We start from the raw sequence: 26,778 nt of genomic DNA, 5'->3' as shown, positions 1-26,778 counted from the left end.
ACGTACCAGTACGTCCATTGTGGGTAAAAGAGTTAATGTCACTTTCAAGGTGGGATATGACTATACTGGACCAAGGTTAAATGCACAAAGTTTTAAATTCAAGATCCATAATACATAGGTAAAAATTATGAGCAAAACACCTGAATCAACCTGAAAAAAAACAGAAATAAAAAAATCTCTTTTGCAACATATTTACCTGGGCTTCAAATTGGTGGAAAAAAGGTTTTGATGCTGAATATTTGAAATTTCTGTACAGTTCTTGCTCAAACACACGAGATTCTGCAACAACATCATAAACCTGTAAAGTGATACAGAAAGTCTTGGTTATTACCTTTGGTTGCTACTGAAGGAACAGAAAAGCCATACCTGTTTTGGGTTCCATGCAAACCTAATTTCCCTGGCAATTATGCTTTTCAAAAAGCTTAGTTTAAAAACTAGTTTCCAAATATAAAATTAACATTCTTTAAGTAATTTAATTTCCTCCTAAAGTACTGCACATCAGTTCACTAATTTTACAAGTTCCTTACAAATAAAAAACATTACATCTACAATAATAGGAGAATAGTAGTAAAGAAAATTGAAACTACATCAATGTTAAGTATTAGCACTATCATCATTATTATTATTACTACTTGCTAAACTACAACCCTAGATGAAAAAGCAGGATGCTATAAGCCCAAGGACTCCATCAGGGAAAATAGACCAGTGAGGAAAGGAAATAAGGACAGCTAGAAAGGAGTACCTGAGTGTACCCTCAAGCAAGAAAATTCTAACCCAAAACAGTGAAAGAACAAGGTACAAAGGCTATGGCACTGCCCAAGACTAGAGAACAATGGTTTGCTTTAGGAGTGTCCTTCCCTTAGAAGAGCTGCTTATCATAGCTGAAGAGTCTCTTATACCCTTACCAAGGGGAAAGTAGCCACTGAACAATTACATTGCAGTAGTTAACCCCTTAAGTGAAGAAGAATTTTTTGGTTATCTTAGTGTTGTAAGGTGTATGAGGAAAGAGGAAAATGTGTAAAGAATAGACCAAACTATTTGGTGTATTTGTGGGCAAAGAAAAATATGATCTATAACCACTGAGGGAACCAATACAGTACTATCTGGCCAGTCAAAGGACCCAATAACTCTTTATCGGTGGTATCTCAATGGGTGGCTGGTGCCTTGGCCAAACTACTACCTATTATTTGGATTTATGACAAAAAATTATATAATAATTTACTTATTACAATACAGTAATTAATTTTTTACTGTTTAAGTTTAAAGAAATTAAATGATAAATTCCTTGAAGAATATTAAATTTGAACAATCAAATAAGAATAAATTGGACAAGGAATATAAAAAAATAGGTGCAAATTTGTTTTTATCTAATACGTACCACTGATAACCTATAACTGATAAAAATGTAAATATAACAGCTTATCAAGATAGTTCCGCGCACTTAACAAGTGTAAACTACATTAACTGTGTTTTGTAAAATCTATCGTGTGATAAGCAGTTGCTAAACATTCCCATTAATAAATACCCGACGTTACAAAATAGATTGCGAAGCTTTTGATAATGCAATGACTATGGTTACTTGAAAATAAGTGGTCCCATATATTTAACATTATCCTCTTATCTAAAATCTGGCTTATCTGAAATTATCAAGAAATGGACAGCTGTGGGATCCCATTTCATTTCTAGTCTTGGGTAGTGTCATAGCCTCTGTACCATGGTCTTCTACTGTCTTGGGTTAGAGTTCCCTTGCTTGAGGGTACACTCGGGCAAACTATTCTATCTTATTTTTCTTCCTCTTGTTTGGTTAAATTTTTTATAGTTTATATAGTAGATATTCATTTTAATGTTGTTACTATTCTTAAAATATTCTATTTTTCCTTGTTTCCTTTCCTCATTGGGCTATTTTCCCTGTTAGAACCCCTAGGCCTATAGCATCCTGCTTTTCCAACTAGGGTTGTAGCTAAGAAATTAATAACAATAATAATAATATAAATATATCTTTGTACTGTATATGTAATCTCACTGCGAGTCCATCAATGTAAATAATGGATGAAAGTATTAACTCCAACCAAGTCTTTTTCCTTTTTCTTTTTGTGGTTATAATATTGTACTTATTTTATGCTCATTATGTGTTAGGTTTCGTGATTTCTACACTCAACAAAATAAAGTACAGGACTGTAATGTGAAACCACATCCACACTTGTTGCATTTCCATCTATCGTATCATCGTTGCATGGCAGTGTGGACGGGAAAGCGCTGCACCGTTATGTGTCAAAATATGATACAAAGAAACACACTGTTGCACCGAATTACCTGTACATCACTAGGTGATACGCAACAATGACACGATACGTGGAGACACAACAAGTGTGGACGTGTCTTAACAGATAGAATAACGTACAACACAAAGTCCCTCAAAATTCGTTTATCCCTGGGATATGAAAACAAACGCTATCATTGCCCTGAAGTTTTCCATTTTGTTTCCAACTGATTGAGCATTGAATTGTGCCACTCGGGAACTTTCTACCTTTTTTATCTTCCTTTGTGGCTTTGCTGGTTTCCCTGATTTACTAGTGTTTTAGTTTTATTTTTATCTGCTTTATCCAAGTTTTCTACCAAATTTCCTCTATTTGTTGTTGGAGGATTTTCTAACAGGCTAGTTTGTTCTTGGTCTACTGTGTTTAAGTAATTGTACAGAGAGAGAGAGAGAGAGAGAGAGAGAGAGAGAGAGAGAGAGAGAGAGAGAGAGAGAGAGAGAGAGAGAGAGAGAGAGAGCAGTATATTAAAATATATATCAAAGGCATCCTCTTCCATCAAACCTCTTCTCTCCATATCATCCATCTTATCTTGTCATCTAATTATCTGCCTACCCCACAATCTTCTCCCCCTAACAGGTTCCTCCCAAGCCCTACTCACTCCCTCCCCACCATCCATTCTCAACACATGTCCACACCATCTCAGTCGTGACATTCCTATCAACTCTGTAATCTTTATTACACCTGCCATGCTTCTTATTTCATCAATTTCCAATCTTTCAAGCAGTGGTATTTCCATAATTCATCTCGGCATTCTCATCTATGTTCTCTCAAGCTTGGCTTCCTCTTTTCGTCTTAGAGCCCACATTACGGATCCATACTTTAATGTTCTATAAATATTGACCTTTAGTTTGACTGGCATTTTCTTATCATATACCACTATAGTCCATTTCTTTCAGCGAGTCATATTTGCACCGACTCGCAACTGTGCCCTTTTAGCTCGGAAAAGTTTCATGGTCGCTGATTGGTTAGAATTATCTTGTCCAACCAATCGGCGATCAGGAAACTTTTCCGAGCTAAAAGGGCACCGTTGCGAGTCGGTGCAAATATGACTCGCTAAAAGAAATGGACTATAGTGCTAACTCCCTCCACTTCTCACAAGCTGCTTTTATCATATTTTTAACTTCAGCCTCAAATCCTCCCTCCTGACTTATAAATATCCCTTAACTGATATAATTTTTAAAATATTTGTCCTGATTTTATAATTTCCCTCCTGGTTTTTGGCTCGCTATTAAGAATTAAGTTCTAAAGACTACCCTACCCTCCCCACAGACATCCAACTATTACAGATAATTTAAATGCACTGAACAGTTGTTTTTCATCATTATTATTCTTATTACTCAATGCATGATAATACCTTAGCCTATTACTATAGTGGAATGATCTTCCTAATCAGGTAGTTGAATTGGTGGAACTTCAAAACTTCAGACTTGCAATGAATGTTTTTATGTTGAACAGGTTGACATAAGTCTCTTTTTATAGCTTACTTAAGAAACGTCTATTTTAATATTGGTACTGTTCTTAAAACATGTTATTTTAATTGTTCATTACTTATCTTGTATTTTATTTATTTCCTTATTTCCTTTCCTCAATGGGCTATTTTCCCCTGTTGTATCCCTTGGGCTTATAGCATCCTGCTTTTCCAACTGGGGTTATAGCTTAACTAATAATAATAATAATTTATTTTTAAAATATACACGTAAAATACTTTTATAACTCTCACTATCAAGGGCTAGTTAGGATAGCCTAAACCATGAAACCTCGTATCATAGGCAAGACTAACCTTGGCAATAACTTTGCAAACATTAATTCACTAATTCAAGGTATTTGAAGTGTATTGAACTGTTTTTATTTTCTAAACTATATAAACAGCTAAGTGAGTACATGCATAAGGTTATTTAATCATATTTGTTTCAGACATGGTTTTCGGGTAGATTGGCATAGGTTAAGCATAGGTTTATTCCCCAAAGATATTTTTGGTTTTTCCATACCAACTTTGGACTTACTAGTGTGGTAAAGAGAGATGTTACTGTCCTCTTCTGCATGAATCAAAAACAAAAAAACCGAGAAGACTGTCAGAAGTTTCCCTGGAAAATAATTTATTTCAATTATTATTATCATCTTACAAGAAAACTTAGCTTTACCTGGATAAAATAGGACCGACGCACATTGTCCTTCGTGAAAGTGACGACTCCACAGCACCGTTTCCGCCACGTGTTGTGAGAAGGCCCGTCCGTTCCAAAAACCTGGACGACTGCAGTGCACTGAGCCTGAAAAATTAAAGGGATGTACAGTGAGGTCTTGTATTTTCATATTAGGTATCTCATAATATGACAAATTCGTAGATAATTTGTATTTTTCCTAACGATACAAACCTTAGCTATTTATTTAGGGGTATTACTTTCAGCTTAGCAGAAAGTAATACCCCTAAATAAATAGCATAGGTTTGTATTCCAGTTACGGAACAATTGAATATTTCACAATTAAAAAGGTTCATAAGAGGAGATTGAATCCCAAAAGCTCTAATGTAACTATTAAATGGATATTGAAAAATGTAATCCCTTCACTTCAGGTACCCTTTGTCCAAGTGTCCTGTTTTAAAGCAAAAAAGATGATAAATTAAAGGCTCTTAATGTTTGCATTACACAGTACTGTATATGTAATCCTAGTACATTTTGGAAAATTCCTGTACAGTTAGATTTAAAAGGAAGCGTAACAACTAGTATGGTTAGCATTTTCAATTTGTGTGTCAGTACGATTCTGTTAATCCTTCAGTGAAAGTCTGTATCCAATCCCATTTTAACAAAACCTAAGGAGAAGCTGCATAGGGATAATTTACAAAAGAAAAATGCTCAAAGTAATATTATTTATCAAGGTGCCTTGCTCCAATATAATGGTGGTATAGACTTGTTATTACCTACATTTAAAGGTCGTTCATGAATAGCAGAGGCAAGGGACAGTGGCATTCCCCAAGCAAGCAGAACAATGCCCTAGAGATTGACCATATGTATTGATCAGCACTCAAGCCCACTCTCCATCCAAACTAAGACCAGGCCCCCTATCCTTAGCTCACAAGGGCGGCGAGGTTGCAGCAACCAAAGGAACTAACGAGTTTGAGCGGGACTTGAACCCAGCTTGGCGATCACCATTACAATAATAAAAAGGCTTACTGTACCCAAGTACAGGTATTCAAACCAACTTTATATCTGAAAGGGCTTTAGAAGACCAGCTGTATAAAGTTGATAACCCTCTGGTGAGCCAATGACAGGTTTCCGCATCAATTAATTTCTTGCAGTAAGTGCCCCAATGAATCAGACAAAGAGGAAGAAGAAGAACTGTAAGAGGAGGAACACACATCAGCCAAGACCCCAACCACGTGTGCAATGTCCTCAACCACCTCCGCAGATGTTGCAAAGGTCTGGGTATTGCAAGAGCAGCTTTAGTAGTCCAGGCGACAGCTAAGACACTGATCAGCTTCCCTGTCGATGGAATACTACTGATGCCTAAGGAAAGCTACAACTTCATCCAGTTTAGGTCATCGTCATCGTTGTTTTGTACACCAATGGGCAAGTTTCAAGGGGAAGGCAGAGGAGTATTACCCTTACTAGGGGAAGATGATACTTACACTCTCTCTGAAGAGCAACACAAGGGCAAACCAAGGTCTCCTCCACCCTATGAGTTCCTTAAAAGGACCACGCTCAAGGATAAGTCACAATATACAGCAAGTCAAGTCCCACTAGAAGAAACCATTGAGGTGTACAGTATCTTCACCATCAAGTTTGACATTACATTCGAAGGGAACTTTTTAGCCTTTGTTTCTTTGCAAACTCTTTCATCTAAATAGGAGGCCATGACCAACACTTGTCACAGGGAAACAACTACAAACAGTCATGCCCGGCCAAAAAGTATAAAAGATATGAAAGTCTTCAACTTATAGACCTAATATGTTCCAAGAAGCTGTTTGCAAGTTGAATTTTCTTAAATTTGGCCTAAGGTAGGCTTCACCTAACTAACAGGCCTATAATTTTCAACAGCAAAAAGTCAACAAATGGTCCTATTTCATATTGAAAATGTAGTCTTGCTTACTGTATTACATTATATAATATTGTTTTACAGTATTACAGAATTTCATTATGAAATTTATGATTTCAGTCAGATTTGTGTTTGAATCTCAGAATGTTTGTAGGTCGAGGACCTTCCGGATCTACAACAGGTCTCGTCACAAACCTGCCACAGCTTTTACCGGCTTTATCAAGACACAAGGGCATCTCTTTCGCTTCCATTACAGCTCAAGCACGCTCCGAAATATGATATTTTAATTATAAAATAAATTTTTTAATATACTTACCCGGTGAATATATAATAGCTGCAACTCTGTTGCTCGACAGACACATACAATAAAAACTCGCCAGCGATCGCTATACAGGTTGCGGGTGTGCCCACCAGCGCCAACTGTCGGCCAGATACCACTCTCGATGCAAACAAAGACTCAATTTCTTCTCATCCCACTGCGTCTCTATTGGGGAGAAAGGGAGGGTCGTTTAATTTATATATTCACCGGGTAAGTATATTCAAAAATTTATTTTATAATTAAAATATCATTTTTAAATATTTAACTTAGCCGGTGAATATATAATAGCTGATTCACACCCAAGGAGGTGGGTAGAGACCAGAGTTAAATATGTTTACATCGTATAAGCTAAGAGTTTTTTATTTCATTTTGGCAGTTATCAATATAACAAAACCAAAATAAATAGGTACCTGGTAAGGAAGTCGACTTAGACGATTACTCTGCCTTGTAAGTACGTCTTCCTTACGGAGCCCAGCGATCCTCTTAGGATGCTGACAGACCCCCAGGAGCTGAAGTATCAAGGGCTGCAACCCATACAACAGGACCTCATCAAACCCCTAATCTGGGCGCTCTCAAGAAATGACTTTGACCACCCGCCAAATCAACCAGGATGCGAAAGGCTTCTTAGCCTTCCGGACAACCCATAAAAACAACATTAAAACATTTCAAGAGACAGATTAAAAGGGTATGGAATTAGGGAATTGTAGTGGTTGAGCCCTCACCCACTACTGCACTCGTTGCTACGAATGGTCCCAGTGTGTAGCAGTTCTCGTAAAGAGACTGGACATCTTTCAAGTAAAATGACGCGAACACTGACTTGCTTCTCCAATAGGTTGCGTCCATGATACTTTGCAGAGATATATTTTGCTTAAAGGCCACGGAAGTTGCTACAGCTCTAACCTCGTGCGTCTTAACCTTAAGCAAAGATAGGTCTTCCTCACTCAAGTGTGAATGAGCTTCTCGTATTAACAATCTGATAAAATATGACAAAGCATTCTTTGACATAGGCAAGGATGGTTTCTTAACCGAACACCATAACGTTTCAGATTGGCCTCGTAAAGGTTTAGTACGAGCTAAGTAGAACTTAAGAGCTCTAACAGGGCATAAGACTCTTTCTAGTTCATTGCCTACGATCCCCGATAAGCTAGGAATATCGGAAGATTTAGGCCAAGGACGAGAAGGTAGCTTATTTTTGGCTAGGAAACCAAGTTGCAGAAAACAAGTAGCTTTTTCTGACGAAAACCCGATGTTCTTGCTGAAGGCATGAAGCTCACTGACTCTTTTAGCCGAGGATAAGTATACCAGGAAAAGAGTCTTAAGAGTGAGATCTTTCAGGGAGGCTGACTGTAAAGGCTCAAACCTGTCTGACATGAGGAATCTCAGGACCACGTCTAAATTCCACCCAGGAGTAGCCAAACGACGCTCCTTAGAGGTCTCGAAAGACTTAAGGAGGTCTTGCAGATCTTTATGTTGGAAAGATCTAAGCCTCTATGCCGGAAGACCGAGGCCAACATGCTTCTGTAGCCCTTGATAGTAGGAGCTGAAAGGGATCGTACTTTTCTCAGGTATAAGAGAAAATCAGCTATTTGGGCTACAGAGGTACTGGTCGAGGATACGGAAACTGACTTGCACCAGTCTCGGAAGACTTCCCACTTCGATTGGTAGACTCTAATGGTAGACGCTCTCCTTGCTCTAGCAATCGCACTGGCTGCCTCCTTCGAAAAGCCTCTAGGTCTCGAGAGTCTTTCGATAGTCTGAAGGCAGTCAGACGAAGAGCGTGGAGGCTTTGGTGTACCTTCTTTACGTGTGGTTGACGTAGAAGGTCTACTCTTAGAGGAAGACTTCTGGGAACGTCTACTAGCCATCGAAGTACCTCGGTGAACCATTCTCTCGCGGGCCAGAGGGGAGCAACTAACGTCAACCTTGTCCCTTCGTGAGAGGCGAATTTCTGCAGTACCTTGTTGACAATCTTGAATGGTGGGAATGCGTAAAGATCTAGATGTGACCAATCTAGGAGGAAGGCATCTATATGTATTGCTGCTGGGTCCGGGACTGGAGAGCAATAGATTGGAAGCCTCTTGGTCAGCGAGGTTGCAAAGAGATCTATGGTGGGTTGACCCCAAGTCGTCCAAAGTCTCTTGCACACATCCTTGTGGAGGGTCCATTCGGTTGGAATTACTTGACCTTTCCGACTGAGACAATCTGCTAGGACGTTCAAGTCGCCCTGGATGAACCTCGTTACTAGGGAGATGCCTCGATCTTTTGACCAGATGAGCAGGTCCCTTGCGATCTCGTACAAAGTCAGTGAGTGGGTACCTCCCTGTTTGGAAATGTACGCCAAGGCCGTGGTGTTGTCCAAGTTTACCTCCACCACCTTGCCTCGAAGGAGATTCTCGAAGCTTATCAAGGCCAGATGAACCGCCAAAAGCTCCTTGCTGTTGATATGCATGCTCCTCTGACTCGAGTTCCACAGACCTGAGCATTCCCGACCGTCCAGCGTCGCGCCCCAGCCCAAGTCCGATGCGTCCGAGAAGAGAACATGGTTGGGTATCTGAACTGCCAGGGGAAGACCCTCTCGTAGGCTGATATTGTCCTTCCACCAAGTCAGACAAGACTTTATCTTTTCGGAAATCGGGATCGAGACCGCCTCTAGCGTCTTGTCTTTTTTCCAGTGAAAAGCCAGATGGAATTGAAGAGGACGGAGGTGTAGCCTTCCTAGCGAGACAAATTGCTCCAGGGATGACAGCGTCCCTACCAGACTCATCCACAGCCTGACTGAGCAGCATTCTTTCTTCAGCATCTTCTGGATGGAGAGCAGGGCTTGATCTATTCTGGGGGCCGACGGAAAAGCCCGAAAAACTTGACTGTGAATCTCCATCCCTAAATACAGAATAGTTTGGGATGGGACCAGCTGTGACTTTTCCAAATTGACTAGGAGTCCCAATTCCTTGGTCAGATCTAGAGTCCAATTGAGATCCTTCAGACAGCGATGACTGGAAGAGGCTCTGAGAAGCCAGTCGTCCAAGTACAGGGAGGCTCTGATCTCCGATAGCTCGAAACTGGTACCCCACATTCCTGTAAACAAACCTCCGAACCAGTTGGGAATCCGGGTGTATAGGAATGTGGAAGTATGCCTCATGAAGGTCGAGAGAGACCATCCAGTCGCCTTCCATAAATGCTGTCAAGACAGCCTGGTAGACTTCATCGTGAAGTTTGTCTTGACAATGAATACATTGAGCGCACTTGCCTCTTACGTACTCCTGCAGTGAACATGGCTGCCAAATCATGGAGCCATCCCTGAGGGACTTGTCCCTGCAGAGAACGTGGCTGTCAGATCATTGGAGCCATCCCTGAAAGCCTTGTTTATGCATGACATAATTGTACAGCAAAACTTCAAAGGCTCGAAAACAGCTGTGAAGTTGACCTGTAAAATCTTGGAGCGTCTCCTGGCCAGGCGCCAGGGAGAGTCTACGAGATTTGAGAAGTCTATCTGGGCAGAGGCAGGAACTCCCAAGCCGAGAACTTCTCTCGTGTCATATTAGACTATCGCTCTATAAGCCAGTTTAAAAGAAGGGAAAGCAAAGGCTGTATCCCCCAAACTCCTCCTAGTGATAAACCAGTCGCCTAGCAAACGTAAAGCTCTCTAGGAGAGCGAGAGAGCACTAGCTTATAAAACAACGGCTTCAAAGTAGCTAGGCCTAGTGTAAGCTCTGACGTTTAGGCGAACGAGGAGCAGCAGTTACAAAAAGATCCGGACAAAGATCCTTAAAAATCAGCATGATTTATTTAAAGTCCATAGAGGGCTAAGCAGCTTTAGGCTCCTCTCCGTCTGACAGAGTCCTCAAGGAAATATCAGTAGGAGGGGGAACAGCAACTTCCTCATCTAAAGGAACCTTGTCCGATAATAGCTGAGTCTCAAGCAAGGGAGAGACCTACCGTGGTGGCAATGCTTTACAAGCAGAGTCCACACGCACTGGTGCATTAGTAGCGGACCAGGACGCAACGTCATGTAACTGCTTGACAGTCTGTGAACTGTCAACAACAACAGGTGCGAGAGACCAGGACGCAACGTCATGTAACTGCTTGACAGTCTGTGAACTGTCAACAACAACAGGTGCGTGAGGACGCACAGCGTCCACTCGAGACTGCTTTGACCGCCTAGACTGAGCAGTCAAAACAACTCTAGAATGCGGAGGTTGACGCACAGCGTCAAAACAAGTCAACTCCGATTGTTAGCGAACGTCCTGAACGTCAACAGGAGCATCAGCAAGTGGCCTAACGTCCAAATGTGGCTGAAAATCCACACGAGACCGCATCGAGTGTGGTTCTAAACAACCTGACTGACGTGACTTAGCTACGCCAACGTCAACAGGACGCACAAAGGAACGTTAGGTTGGCTGAAAGCCAGGATCTCGATGAGATAAACGGCTAGGCTCAACGGACTAATCGGCAGAATAGTCTTCCATAAGGGAGGCAAGCTTATTCTGCATGTCTTGCCGTACAACCCCTTTAGGATCAACGGAAAAGGTTGCGGTAAGAGACGAGGGTAACGTCTGTGACCGCAAAACCTTGCCAACAAAAAGACTCTCGGAGTCTGTGTTACGTTTTTGTTAGGCGGCGAGCAGTCTTACGATGACTGCATAGGATCAGAGCTGTCCTAATGGCTACAACCAGGACGCTGGACCTGTCCTGAAAGGACTGACTTTCGCTTAAGGGCCTCGAAACCTTGTTTCAGGTTTCTTATGCGAAAAGCCTTCGGATGACGAGGAGAAAAACGTCTCTCTCGCCTTATGGTAGGGGTGATCTTGGTAAGATACACCCGATACCATAGAGGGAACGTCTGTTCGCTGATCAAGGCCTCTCGAACCCATAAGTCATACGACATTACTTCTCCCCTGGGCTTGGGAGCTTGCAAGAGGTCCCGGACTAGGCGAACGACAGGCACGAACAGACGAACCCTCGGTCGCAACACTGATAACACTTTGCGCAATATCACTTTATCACTACGATTTTCTGTTTAGCACTTATTTCACTGAAATCGAAACTTTAACTGATTTCTACCTGAAGCACGCAATTCTAACCTCATCAAAAGGTAGTAATAGCGAAATCAGTCGTATAATGCAAGCACATTAATACCAGCAAAAAACAGTAAACATATTTTAAGATAAAAAATTCAGTGGCTGGGGAAGAGACTAAACACTAGTTCATTCAAAACTACGTTTTCAATCTCTCACCGTACCTTGCCTGGGGACGAGAATAAAAAACTAAAAACGTTTTATCCTTTCTCCCCGTACAGAGACTAGGGACGAGAGTAACTCGAGAACAACGTTACCCGCTTGAACGGAACGTTTTCTCCCCTCTCTCTCCCTCCGTCTCTATCTCTCTCTCTCTCTCTCTCTCTCTCTCTTGATTACGCACCTAAGAGAAGAGCCCACTTACGTTTCGTCAAAAAAACATGTTATTTGACCAAAGGAAAAAACTGAAAGATTTTTCAATTAAAAAGTTCCTTTAAAATATAATTTAAAACATTTAAGCTTTGAAAGAAGAATGAACAAAACGTCAGTATCGATTTACTCTTTCTGCAAAGTGAAACCGTGATACTCTCTCTCTCTATCGTAACGATAGAGCGCAAACTGCGTAGCATAAATAAACTAAACGTTAGTTCATCTTTGAAACAGTACGAAGACTATTCAAAGAAAATCTTTCATAAAATATCTATTAAAAAATATTCATTTAAAAAGTTTTAAATCATTAGCTCTTTAAAAGCTATTTACGATTGAAAGGGCTCAACGTTGTTTAACTTCAGTTTCCAAGTTAGGACCGCCTACTCTCAGGAAGGTCGCATATAAACAAATCATTAAAATTTATTTTAATGTTTATTATAAATGGAAAGTTAATCGAAGAGGCCTAATAAAGGCGGTGAGATTTAAAATATATAGAGGAAAATCTATAATTAATTTATAACGTGATAAGATAATTGCTAAAAGCCTAAACACACTTCCGTCTAAGGGAAGGGTCGGCCATTTAAAAGTCAAAGAAAGTCCATACTCTCTTTGTCATCAAAAAATTAAATCTATCCAAAAACGAGTTCAAGATTTAAGATGAAGATAAAACACCTGCACTGCGAAAGCTCAAACCAAATATGATGGGAAAAACTCCAGGTTCTACAGCGAGTAAAAGTACGTCTTGTCGACACGTCGACAGAGAAGATATTGAGTCTTTGTTTACATCGAGAGTGGTATCTGGCCGACAGTTGGCGCTGGTGGGCACACCCGCAACCTGTATAGCGATCGCTGGCGAGTTTTTATTGTGTGTCTGTCGAGCAACAGAGTTGCAGCTATTATATATTCACCGGCTAAGTTAAATATTTAAAAAAGAAAGTGATAAAAGCTCAACAGCAGATTTTGAGAGATGCAGCAACATACTATTTCTGCCTCTCTCAAAAGCAGTACTCGTTATGGCCAAAATCAAACGTGCTAGTCTTGCTGACCCGTTAGTAGCTATAACTACCTCGTTAACAATTCAACAGCCGGAACGGTTTACGCTGAAGTCATAATCCTACTAAAGGACGATGGTCTGTATTCGAGTAGGAACAAATATGTACAAAATAAGCTAAGTAGTATAATTGTAAAGTTAAGTCAGAGTTTTGGGGTATCGTAAAATAAGCTAAGACATAGGGCTACAGTTTTTCCATACAGAAAGTCCTCAAATTACAAACATTTGACAATATTATACCATTCAATAGAGTAAGCAAAATGACAAATTCGAAGATAATTTGTATTTTTCCTAACCATACAAACCTTAGCTATTTACAAAGGGTTATTACTTTTAGCGTAGCTGAAATGGCGAGCCATTAGAATTTAACGAGGGTGTATTACCCCCGCGCTAGTTAGCGGGGGGTAGGGGAGTGGTAGCTAGCTACCCCTCCTCCCCCTCACACACAGGTGAATACTCACTTTCACTTAGAGGTAGGACTTGTCTTGGGGGACAGGGCTGGCGGGCAAATATGTGTAAATAGCTAAGGTTTGTATGGTTAGGAAAAATACAAATTATCTTCGAATTTGTCATTTGTTCCGTAACCGAAATACAAACCACGCTATTTACAAAGGGTGACTTATCCCTTAGGAAGGGTGGAAAGTCCCCAGCCATACTGGCTTTGGCTTTACCCGGGGACTCAGAATCCGAGTGAGTCGCACTCGAGAAAAGGAGTCCCTGCACCTCACAAGTTCCTTGCACCGCAAGGAACCATGTGGCCTACGTAAGCTTGTGTGTGAAGGAAGAAGTGTGACCCGTCTTAGGCAGTTGACCTGGAGTTCCAGAAGGAACTCAGGGTTAGGACGTTCCCAATACCACCTCGTCAGGGTATGGGGGACGCGACAGTATTGACTCAATACTCGGAACACAAGGAAGCATGGTTTACCTGCAGAGGTTCGAGGTCAGCTATGCAGAGACCAGGATGCTGCTTCCCCGTAGAGGGGATGATGAAGAAAGAAGTAAGGGCCAGACATACTTCTTTCGTTCATGCAGACTAAAACCTGATAACAATGCCCTCAACCTTCTGCTACCTGTCCAAAAAGGAGCCTGAGGTTAGACCAGCTGTTGTGTAGCCACCACAGAGCGATAGAAAACGTATCGAGACTCCTGTGGGTCACGCCCTGCAGGAAGCGGGCTGCGAAGGTCATCAGACGCTTCCAGACTCCAGCTTGTAGCACCTGCGTCACAGAGTAGTATTACTCGAAGGCGAGGGACGTTGCGATGTATCCAACATCGTGCTGTAGGGCGACGTGACGGGGGAGGGTCTGAAGACAGGTCGAGATGAATGTCCTTGAGTCCGGGCTGAAGAGGTATACTGGTGACTCTCCCCCCATGTCCTCCTTGTGTTCCCAAATCGGCTGCAACTGAGGCCAAACTGCAGCTGTTCCCAGCGCTAACCTCTCGATTCCTGTACTGGCAAGAAAGAGAAGGTCTTGGGACATCAGACACAGAATGGAGACTCGAAATCTTGAATGAATCGGACCGAAGGGTCGGGACCCTCAGATTCTGAGTCTAGCCAACAACTCAGGAGCGAGCCTGAATGTTGCCTTCCCCTCTTCCTTAGAAAGGGGGGGAGTAGTAAGAGACCAAGAAGATTGCTTACACACTGGCCGTGGCCAGAGTGAGCAGAAGACCCAAGGCGGAATACAATCCGAGGCCTGTCGTAAAAGGGTCTTGAGAAGATCTCTTAAAGGACTAAAAGTCCGAGCCATGCTCCAAGTTGGAGGTCTTCCTCCGACTAGGGCAGGGACGATCGTAGCTTCGCATGAGCGAGGATAGATCCAGCGGGCAGGAAAAAGTTATACCTTTAAGCCTGAAGGTCAGGGAAAGGCTGAGCGACAGGCTTCATTGCCAAGAGCGGAAAGGAGTTTCCTCCCGCCGAAAGGCAATAAGACCGTTATTGCTGGAGAAGAGGCCTCACGGGAAGAGGTATATCTCCCACGGCACCAACCACCTTAGACTCTTCACTTTGCCTGGGAGACCCCTGTGGATGACTATTGCAGATGACGCGACCTCCGTACCGCGACTGTAGCGGGTTGTCTCTTCTAGAGGAGGAAGCGTAGTGTCTCCAGGCATGAAGCCGAAGCGACGCCCCGGTTCGGGAGAGATGTCGCAGTGTGGTTGCTTGAGTAGTCTGCGCCGTGGGAGAAGCTCTCCCGGGAGTTCCGTCAGGGGAAGCAGAGGGTCCAGAAACCGTTCTGCGCATAGTCCCAGTGGAGCTCTCCCATTGAAAGGTTGACAGACAACCTGGTTTTGTTGAGACCCATTGTCCGCAGACAAAAAGGAGGGAAGACGCAGGCGTCGAAGTTGTCCCACCATCACCGGAATGCATCTTGCCAGAGTCTCGGGGTCTGAGACTGGGGGGAAAACTAGCGGAAGCTTGAGGTTCCAAGCTGTCGCGATCAGGTCCCCCAGACCAGCACTTGCTGGTTACCCAAGGTCAAAGACCCCTAGGTACACTCTCTCTATGAGGCTCTGCTCGGATAGTCTGAGAGAAACATTCCCCTGCCTGGAATGAGAGAGCCGATGGTGGAATTGAGAGAATCTCAATCATCCCGGTATCTCTACTGCAAGATGTGAAGGTGTGAAAATGCGTCCCCTGCTGGTTAGCATGAAGTCGACACGCAACGGGGCGACTTGGCAGGAGCGGTAGGATCTGAAGAGGGGCCAGACTAAGGCCCTTAAGCCTGCCTGAATGATGGAGAGGTATCCTTCAGGTCTTGACCATAGGCCTGGACCGGAACATGCCCCCCCCCCTTTCCTTTGACGAGTCCGAGAACCGCATCAAGAATGTGGGGAAAGGACGAGAATATCCACTACCATCAAGAGGCTCCATAGGTCAACACCCATTGCAGGTTTAATAGTTCCGCTGGTCCCATAGGGCCAGGGAGTCCGGTTAAACATTGCCTGAAGCCACCGGAACTTGGATCGCCCCACATGGAACTTATCCTGAGGCGACCGTTCGGACTATAAACGGGTCAATGAGGAAAGAAGAACTAGGAAACGTTCCAAGGTAGGGCTGAAAACTCTGCTTGACTGAGAACAGGTACTGCGACTCTCCTCAGTCTTGCCACAGTCAACCGAAAGGAAGGCTCGGAGGATGTGGTAACAGAATCTGGCGTCCCCAGGTGGTCACCCATCCAAGTACCGACGTTGCTTAACCTCGCTGGACGGACGAGAAGCGGGGTTTCCAACGTGGTAAGGCGGTTGACTCAATATCATGGCCAGATACTCCAGATGTTGAGGCAGAGGAAGAGAAGGCTCCAAGCAAAATACCATGAGCCCACACTCATGGTCAGCATTCGGAAGCTTTTCCCGGCGCTGAAGAAGGTCGAAACCCGAGCCTACCGGAGTTGACCAGCCCTCCAAACAGCAGAGGAGGCGGAAGTCTGCACCTGAGCGGCCAAGAGGAAGGCAGGGAGAGTTCTCTGGGGAAACAAACCTGCTATGCCACGGCGGGATAGCCACACTGCATCATAAGCAGGAATACTTGCAGTTTAGGCTGAATTCGACGAGCACCCTGGAAGATGGATGGAATGGAAACTGAAAGTACCCGTCCTTCCGATCCAGGGTTAAAGGAGTCCTGTCGCCTCGTTACCAGTCTGATCGATTCTGCTGGTCTACGCTGGCTGAAGTTTGTTCGACAAACTTGATCAGGGCTGAGAGGTCGACTATGGACATCCCCTCTCAGATCCTTCCTTACAAGAAAGGATCGACTGAGGGGGCCGGGGGTGAAGCCGTCGATGATCCTAAGGAAGACCTTCGCCTAAGGTATGGATCATTCTGCCCAACCGGGCAACTCTGCTGATGCTATGGCATAGAGGTTCAGAGACACTGAATTCGCTGACAGAGACGGCAGGCGCGATATCCTTGGCTACTCACAGAGATTGTGCGGGAATGGGCATCGGGAAGCTGTCATTCGGATGAGTAACCTTAAGCATCCTCCCAGCGAAAAAACCTGCAATCCTAGAGTTCGTGAACTCCTTTTAGGACTATGCCCCCCCCGGGGGAGTCTCCCGTGCCATCTGTTCCTGACAGGAGGAAACTGCAATTGGACACCTTGTCCCAGTTGTCGTAGCCGATAACTTAGGCCGACGTGGTTGAAAGAAAAGGGAGCTGGAGCCCTGCAGAGTCTGGAAGAAAGCGCCTTGGAGGAGTGGAACCGGAAGTCGATTTACTCCGCACAGCAGATGTCTAAGTCTCTGTCCTTGGGCAAAGACAAAACTCTTCTCAAGGATGGAAGGGTGTCTGAGGTCGTTGACCTCCACAGATGAGACACCCGAAGGAAGCCTTCAGTCAGCGCGTCCAGATGGTACAACATCGAGCTTGTCCGCAAGTAGATACTTAACGACGAAAGGCCAAGGTGCCTGAGCTCGAGAGGAGGAAAGTACCCTTGATCTTCCTGTAGCTTCCTTGAACCAAACCTCGGGCCGTAACCGAGGAGGGAAAGAACCTGGTAAGCTCCCAGAGGAAGAGGTAAGCAGTCACCCCTTGTCCGATGGAGAAATCTTGAACGGAAAGCCCTCCCGCCAAAAATCCTTCCAGGGCGGGAGAAGGAGAGAGTACTCGTGCAGGAGAGGGGACCCTCGAGACCGACCTCTTGGGAACCAACTTCGCCCTGGGGGAAGTCACCACGAAGTCCACTCCTCTCTTTCTCTTCAGCGTAGGAGAGACAGCCGCTGGTTTGTAACCCTGGCCGGTGAGTGCTGGTTTCATAACCCTCATTAAACGCCCGTGCCAGCGGATCAAACCATGTCTGCTGCTACAAGGACACAGAGTCCGAAATCCTCGCTAAGGTGAAAGGGATCGGGCGATCCTTTGGAGAGGACACGACGGTTCCTGCCTGAAAAGAAGGTGGGAAGAATGCTGTACTGACCTGTCTTCGTCCTGCACTACCAACCTGTGCTTGGATGGAGGTGATCCCGAGTGCCGCCAAGGAGCACGCGTCCCTGCTGCTACCACCGGCTGTGGAATTCGCCGCGAACTATGGTCGCGCGAGGGCGAACGGCCGCGCAAAGGCGAATGGTCGCGCGGGCGCACAGGCGAGTGGTCGCGCGGGCGCGCAGGCGAGCGGTCGCGCGGGCGCGCAGGCGAGCGGGCGCGCAGGCGAGCGATCGCGCGGGCGCGCAGGCGAGCGATCGCGCGGGCGCGCAGCCGAGCGATCGCGCGGGCACGCAGGCGAATGGGCGTGAGGGTGGGCAGGTAAATGAACACGTGTTCGAGGCGACGAACGCAAGCGATGGCGTGACGGCGAGGGATCGTGCTGCCGCGTAGGTGAAGAAGATCGCTGGCGGTAAGCGATGGCGAGCAGCATGTGTAGGTGAATGATCGCGTGATAGGGTGCGATGGTGATCAGCATCCGTAAGAGGGCGAGCGTTCAGGGTTGTGCGATGAGGAGCAGCATGCGTAAGCGGGCAATCGTTCAGGGTTGTGCGATGGCGAGCAGCATGCGCAGGTGAATGATCGCGTGAAAGGGTGCGATGGTGATCAGCATCTGCAGGAGGGCGATCGTTCAGGGTGGTGCGATGAGGAGCAGCATGCGTAAGCGGGCAATCGTTCAGGGTTGTGCGATGGCGAGCAGTATGCGCAGGTAAATGATCGCGTGAAAGGGTGCGATGGTGATCAGCATCCGCATGAGGGCGATCGTTCAGGGTTGTGCGATGAGGAGCAGCATGCGTAAGCGGGCGATCATGCAGGGTCGTGCGATCAGCATCCGCAGTTGAGGGTCGCGCGATGGCGATCAGCATCCGCAGTTGAGGGTCGCGCGATGGCGATCAGCATCCGCAGTTGAGGGTCGCGCGATGGCGATCAGCATCCGCAGTTGAGGGTCGCGCGATGGCGATCAGCATCCGCAGTTGAGGGTCGCGCGATGGCGATCAGCATCCGCAGTTGAGGGTCGCGCGATGGCGATCAGCATCCGCAGTTGAGCTAGTAGCTGGCGAACCATGTTCCTTCAGAAGTGTTGGAGAACGTTGGCGTGCCAGCTGTAACACACGTGGGCGATCCGGAGATCGCTGGCGAGCTGATGATCGCTGACGAGCTGACGATCGCTGGCGAGCTGATGATCGCTGACGAGCTGATGATCGCTGACGAGCTGATGATCGCTGACGAGCAGAAGGCTACGCGTGGAAGCCTGCGCAAAGAAGAAGAGTCCTTGACCCCGACCTGAACCGAAGTTCTAGATCGCGAGGGCGAACGTGGGCGCACAGGGCACGTAACAGGAACCGCAGGGAAGATCATCTTGAAAGCGCTGACGAACAGGAGAGCGCTGATGAGCAGAAGGGCGCGCAGGGAAACCCTGACACGCAAGGGAAGAACCCCCGTGGGGGCAACCCTTTGCCCCGAAGGGATCGTTGTCCGCCGGGAGACTGATGTCCGTCGGAAGACCGCTGTCCGTCGGGAAGACCGTTGTCCGTCGGGAAGACCGTTGCCCGTCGGAAGACGAGATTAGACTGCTGTCCATCTGCACCAAGACGGAAGATCGAAAAAAAGAAGTTGTAGGCTGCAAACGGAGATTCAAAAAGGCGCCTCAAGCACCCTTATAGGGAGATGAGAGGCCCTTACGACGAGGCGGACGGAGGGCCTTACGGCGAGGGAGGCCAACAGCAACAGAAACAGAAGAAACCTCCGAAGAGGAGTCTCTATGAGTGTACTCTCTCGCGAACGAAAGAGAAACACTTCGTGGAAGAGACTGGTCAGCCAGTGACCTAAAAGGGGCAATCCTCCGAAGAGGAGCTCCTGCAGTTGCCCAGCCCCTTGAGCGAAACTGCAGGTGCGACCGCTCAGCACCAAGAGCATAGTCGCACGAAAAAAAGGCAAGAGAAGAACCCCCCAAAAGAGGAAAAGCTCAAGCCTGGACAGGAAAAAAACTTCCCTCGGAAGGAAAGTTATCCGCCCAAGGAGGCAAGCCTCCTGACTGTTCTAAAATGAACTGGAGAGCTGTCCGTCGACACGGGAGTACTACCAGTAGAAGGAGACACGCCCCTGACGACAATACAAGGGGGGAGGCAGCAACAGCCGAATCCCCAGGACTCAACCAGACAGCTCACACCGTTGCTATATTACAGAAACGAACTAGATCGGTAACTGTAAAAAAATAAAACAAATAATATTAGTACACATTCATTCCCCCGGGAAGGCTCCGAAGAGGAATCCCGAGGAAAAGGAACAAGAATTACACAACAGGCACGTGCCCTCACAACCACTTACACTCGCGGAAGGAGAGCTGTAACCAAAACAGAATTATAACAATTATAATTATGTAACTATGTAATTATGTAATTTAAAAATGAATGAACACTAAAGAAAAAACGAAAACCCCGAAAGGAATCGTTCTACAAGCTGAAAAATTAACAACTACAATTAGATTCATAAACTAATTGAGACAAAATGTACGGCGTAGCAACCCCACCCACACGGGAAGGAAGCTACAAGGGCGTAGTAAAACATAGTAAAAAGGGTGAACGACCTCAAGAGAGAGAGAGAGAGAAAGACCGAAGTCAAACTCGATCGCAACCCATAAAATTAGGCCGTGGTGGCCTAACTGCCGAGGCCTCCACGTAGATATCGTACACTACACACACACATCTGAAAAGGAAACTTACTTATTTCTATACTCAAATATATATACAAACATGAAAACATGTTTACATATATATTGAGTAAAAGAAAAGTAAGCGATTAAGTAAAGACAAAACAGACAATGGCTGCCAAGCGAGGACCAAGACAGAGACGTCTGTCACAGTCCGAGCCAAAAGTGAAAGTGAGTATTCACCTGTGTGTGAGGGGGAGGAGGGGTAGCTAGCTACCACTCCCCTACCCCCCGCTAACTAGCGCGGGGGTAATACACCCTCGTTAAATTCTAATGGCTCGCCATTTCAGCTACGCTAAAAGTAATAACCCTTTGTAAATAGCGTGGTTTGTATTTCGGTTACGGAACAAATTACATTTACATTAACCTGATATATATTTCATATGAAACGAGACTATTTGTTGACTTGTCGCTTAAAATCGTAGGCATGGGAGTTAGGTTAGACATACCTAGGCCAAAATTTAGCTAAATTCAACTTAGACAAAGCTTCTTAGAACCTATTAAGTTTGTAAATTGAGGGCCTTCTGTAACTTCATATAGCTATCTAAATACAAAAATGAAATATTCTATCTATAATAGAGAAAAAAAACCTCTAATATACCTGACAGCGAGGTCCAAGCAACTTGAAAACAATATCATTCTCCTCAGGCTTCAAGAGAGACGAAGGCTTATTCCTAGGTGGCTGTTTTCTCGTACCCATCATGTAGTTCTCTCTACTGACATCGGTTAAAACGAGCTCCTGCAAAATATGGTAAATGTTATCAAATAGGTCTACTGTACATTATACATGGGGGGGGGGGGATATCAAATAAAGACACATACCAGTAATTATATATTGCATCATCGATACAAAAACACATACCAGTAATTATATATTGCATCATCGATACAAAAACACATACCAGTAATTATATATTGCATCATCGATACAAAAACACATACCAGTAATTATTTATCGCATCATCGATACAAAAACACATACCAGTAATTATATATTGCATCATCGATACAAAAACACATACCAGTAATTATATATTGCATCATCAATACAAAGCATTATCTATTAAAAGCCTTTTTATCAATCTTATAATGAGGTCTGCACAGTATTAAAAATATTGTACCTGTACTATGGAACTCCACGGATGGTATTCTTAGATAACTTTATTTCTTGTTTTTGCCATTGTTTTAAAACGGTCAGTGACCCTTAAGCCCGAAGTGAAAAGTCCACTTCATATAGCACTCTAGTACACTGATTTCACAAGACATAAAAGAAAACCATTACGATCCCATCAACAAAGTTTCTGAGGGAGGGGATTTAGAATGATTCCAACCTTGGTTCTACATCTATATCTTTGCCATAAACTTCGGGACAGAGACTAAGGAGACAACTCCCCAGCCCTCCGAGGTGCTGGCCTGATATGAAAGTCTGTGAAGTTTGCTCTGGCCTGATATGAATTGGTTCTATATCTTTGCCATAAACTTCGGGACAGAGACTAAGGAGACAACTTCCCAGCCCTCCGAATGCTGGCCTGATAGGAAAGTCTGTGAAGTTTGCTCTGGCCTGATATAAAAGTCTGTGAAGTTTGCTCTGGCCTGATATGAAAGTCTGTGAAGTTTGCTCTGGCCTGATATGAAAGTCTGTGAAGTTTGCTCTGGCCTGATATGAATTGGTTCTATATCTTTGCCATAAACTTCGGGACAGAGACTAAGGAGACAACTTCCCAGCCCTCCGAATGCTGGCCTGATAGGAAAGTCTGTGAAGTTTGCTCTGGCCTGATATAAAAGTCTGTGAAGTTTGCTCTGGCCTGATATGAAAGTCTGTGAAGTTTGCTCTGGCCTGATATGAAAGTCTGTGAAGTTTGCTCTGGCCTGATATAAAAGTCTGTGAAGTTTGCTCTGGCCTGATATAAAAGTCTGTGAAGTTTGCTCTGGCCTGATATGAAAGTCTGTGAAGTTTGCTCTGGCCTGATATGAAAGTCTGTGAAGTTTGCTCTGGCCTGATATGAAAGTCTGTGAAGTTTGCTCTGGCCTGATATGAAAGTCTGTGAAGTTAGCTCTGGCTTGATATGAAAGTCTGTGAAATTTGCCAACTCACTTTACCAATACTAAAGCTATGAAAAAGACAGTCTTGAGGGTGAGAAGCCTGTCTGATAACCTTTTCAGTGCCTCGTTCAGCCACAGCTATGATAACAGGGGTCCCATCCAATTCCAAGGCCTGAATTCCAGTGGTGGGCAAGACTACTTGAAACTCCTGGAAAGTATGACAACTATAACAATTACTATGAGCAAGACAGGTCCAGCACCCCTCGGTCAGAAAACCTGGCTCAAGAATGAGCTTCAGTCTTTCACATGCAAGACTGATAAGGGTTTATCTCAGCAGAGATATAAAAGGAAGTCTGTGACCTCATGAATGGCTCTTCTAAATGGATAGACACACTGTCTACAACACCAACTGCAGAAGATGGCCAACTTTTCCTTGGATAAAAGTCTCTAACTCAGAGATGATAGATAATCTCCAACTAGGTACCTCTGAACATGCAGCTGACAAATAAGAGATTAGATTGTGTTATCTTGGCAAATATGACTAAATGATGGAAAGTCGTAGATATCCAAGTTATCCCATAGTTGCTGGAAGGCACTCTCCATCCCACGCTCAATGCTCCTTTTACCCTGTTTGAATTTTGGAAATACTAAATTCTGATTGGATAAAAATAACCCTACAGCAATTTCCCAGGTTAGGCGAGGTACAATTGGGTTGTTTTAAATTACCGCACTCGCCGATTAGCTCAGTGTTCCGCCGCTAAAGCGCTATAATGAATTCTAGGAAGTACGGAAGCGAGAAAAAACTAGTTCAACTTAGAAATTCTAAGACAATTTAGATGATTTTCCCAAAAAAATCTATATCTAGCTGATAATAACTTACCCGGGTTATTTAGGACATTCTAAACAGTTTTTACCTTATACAAGTTTGCAATTGCCTTGGAAATAAGGGCATTATGGAGCTTGGCCGTCATTTTACATACACTCCAAAGAATATTTTACAAACACATGTACTTGCACATCTATCCTCATCAACTAATCTCCATTTTGAGATTTTCCATATAGCGGTGAGTTGACTTCACATAAACAGAGGTGGAAGTCTTTGTATGTTGATGGCCAGGGTCTCCTGCGGGCATATAAAATGGAAATTTCCTTCCCATGTTCTTGACGTTTGTAGCCATGGCTGTCGTACTGCAAAACCTCTACACAAGAGCACCACCTAACCTAACCTATGAGCCATGTCCTTACCTACTTACGTACCGTGGGGTTAACGCCCTCCGATGTATTCTTAGCTTACCCTGTGTTTGCTTCCCAACCCAATTCATTTCCGGCAAGGTAACGCAATCATATTTTATAAAAGAAATAGATTTTACGAGAATAAGAAAGTTTACACTTATGTAGTCCAACGTACTACATTCACTCTATAATAAACATTAACAGAAACCAATATAGCTGATGTTACATTACTCGAAGTCACTGAAGGCTAAATCTTCGGCACAAACTATTTGAACACCGCCAACAAATGTGGCCATGCCATTGTGCGTTAATTTTCCACAATAAACATAATGCATTTCACCAGCCACACACTTGGAACAAACACCACAATAATCTCCCAGAAATCCTATCTTATATGAATAGGATATAAACTCCTTTTGCTGGGTAAACTTCATAACCCTCAACAGTTTTGGACTGACCGATTTATAAAATGACTCAAAAGCATCAAGTAGAATTACGTCGGTGTGCTGCATTGCCATCTTTGCGTTTCGGGGCCAAGAACCATCATCTCCGACCAACGCTTGATGCTGCTCCCATTACCTTGTTTGAATTTTGGAAATATTGAATTCTGATTGGATAAAAAAAGCCATCCGGCAATTTGCCGGATAAAGCGAGGTCTGAGTGAATCACTTCAAACAGCCGCACCCACCGATTACTTCGGTGGTTTGCCACTAGAGGGATGCTAAATTGATCTAAACGTTATCTATCATGAATTCCAGGAATACGGAAGCGATAAATGGCGTGTAAGACGAAATAGCTAGAGAAATTCTTAAGCCAATTTTGATGATTTTGCAAAAAATTCTGTAGCTAGTTGATAAGTAGTGTACTTACCTGGGGAATTTAGAACACTGTACAGATTTTAATCATTACATGGGAGCCTTTGAATGACAACGGACAGAAATACATAAATAGAACATCATCTAACTAAAACTTACCTACAAGCCATGTTCTTACCTACTTACTTAACGGGGGGTTAGCACCAGCGACCCACTTACACTGCTGTATTCTTGGCAAAAGGGAATTGTGGGGCATGGCCGTCATCATACATACACCCCAGAAATTCTAAGGAAATTTTTAAGATCTTCATGATAATTCTATATCTATCTGGTAAGTATTTTCCGTCGGTATTTTGAACGGAGCCTATGTATATCAACGGCCAGTTCTTCCACCAAGCATAAAATAGGGACACCAATTAAACTAAACTTCATCCTCTAACCTAACCTACAAGCCGTGTCCTTAGATACTTACCTTATGGGGGGGGCAGCGGCAAACGTCCCCATACGACCCCCCTTACACTGCTGTATTCTTAGTCAGCCATCATCATGCATACAGGTGGCCGCTATTATACATACACCCCTTTTGAATATTCGGAAGTTTATATTCAATACAAGTTTGCGATAGCGTTGAAAATAAGGGAGTTATGGGGCTTGTCCATCGTTATACACACACACCCCCAGAGTTGACTTGTTATTGCCTTAAAAACTGTGGCCTTCACATTCGACAAAGTATATGTAACAACATTCCTCACTCGACAATGGACACTAATTGCCTAGGTCTTAATGATAATTAATTAACCCTGATCAAATTAATCACTTTAATTAAAGCAAATAAGATCAAACTCACCCTTTATAAGGATAACCCCGAGTGCCTTAAGTGTGTCACACGAAGACAAAACTCAACTACCTTATCTATCAAAAACATATATTATTTTTCAGTTTTTCATAGTGAATATAAAGATTAATGAATTTAATGATATATTAATGGTTCAAACACTAAAAAAATGATATATACCTCGATACTTGACAGGGAAGCTTTCGTTGGAGTGTCACACGAAGACGAAACTTGACTACCTTATCTATCAAAAATATATATTATTTTTCAGTTTTTCAAGGTGAAGGTTAAGATTAATGAAGTTGATGATATTTTAATGATATATTAATGGTTCAAACACTAAAAAATTGATATATACCTCGATACTTGACAGGGAAGCTTTCGTTGAACCCACCGCCACAAGTTCCTGTTATCAACTATCGTTTGTTTACATTTGGACGAGGAAGACAGTTGGCACCGTTCAGTGGAATATATTTTATTATTATTATTATTATTATTATTATTATTATTATTATTATTATTATTATTATTATTATTATTATTATTATTATTATTATTATTATTATTATTAGCTAAGCTACAACCCTAGTTGGAAAAGCAGGATGCTATAAGCCCATGGGCTCCAACAGGCACCGTTCAGTAGAATATATTTTATTAATATTATTGTTATTATTATTATTATATTATTATTATTATTATTGTTATTATTATTATTATTATTATTGGTTTTATTACTATTATTATTAGCTAAGCTACAACCCTAGTTGGAAAAGCAGGATGCTATAAGCCCATGGGCTCCAACAGGGAGGAAAAGAAATAAGAAATAGAATATATTTTATTATAATTATTATTATTATTATTATTATATTTTTATTATTATTATTTTTATTATTATTATTATTATTATTATTATTAATTATTATTATTATTATTATTATTATTATTATTATTATTATTATTATTATTATTATTATTGTTATTATTATTATTAGCTAAGCTACATCCCTAGTTGGAAAAGCAGGATGCTATAAGCCCATGGGCTCCAACAGAGATAGTAGCCC

At 43.5% G+C, this 26,778-nt stretch overlaps 1 protein-coding gene across 1 annotated transcript in view; it reads right to left on the bottom strand.

Annotated features, from left to right (window-relative positions):
* The window catches only part of LOC137633305 (actin nucleation-promoting factor WASL-like), a 54,318-nt gene extending 28,362 nt beyond the window's left edge, over nt 1-25,956 (bottom strand). Inside the window, exons 1-4 of the mRNA XM_068365527.1 lie at nt 25,898-25,956; nt 21,393-21,530; nt 4,460-4,585; nt 197-298 (exon numbers count right to left, since the gene is read on the bottom strand). Of these exons, the coding sequence (XP_068221628.1) occupies nt 197-298; nt 4,460-4,585; nt 21,393-21,494 (330 nt within the window). The 5' untranslated portion in view covers nt 21,495-21,530; nt 25,898-25,956. The remainder of the gene's footprint in view (nt 1-196; nt 299-4,459; nt 4,586-21,392; nt 21,531-25,897) is intronic.
* Nucleotides 25,957-26,778: the final 822 nt, after the last annotated feature.

Source organism: Palaemon carinicauda, chromosome 42 (genome assembly GCF_036898095.1).
Source record: "Palaemon carinicauda isolate YSFRI2023 chromosome 42, ASM3689809v2, whole genome shotgun sequence".
NCBI classification, from domain to species: Eukaryota; Metazoa; Arthropoda; class Malacostraca; order Decapoda; family Palaemonidae; genus Palaemon; species Palaemon carinicauda.
Note: the sequence above shows the minus strand (reverse complement) of the source record. Positions and strands in the feature narration are given on the sequence as shown.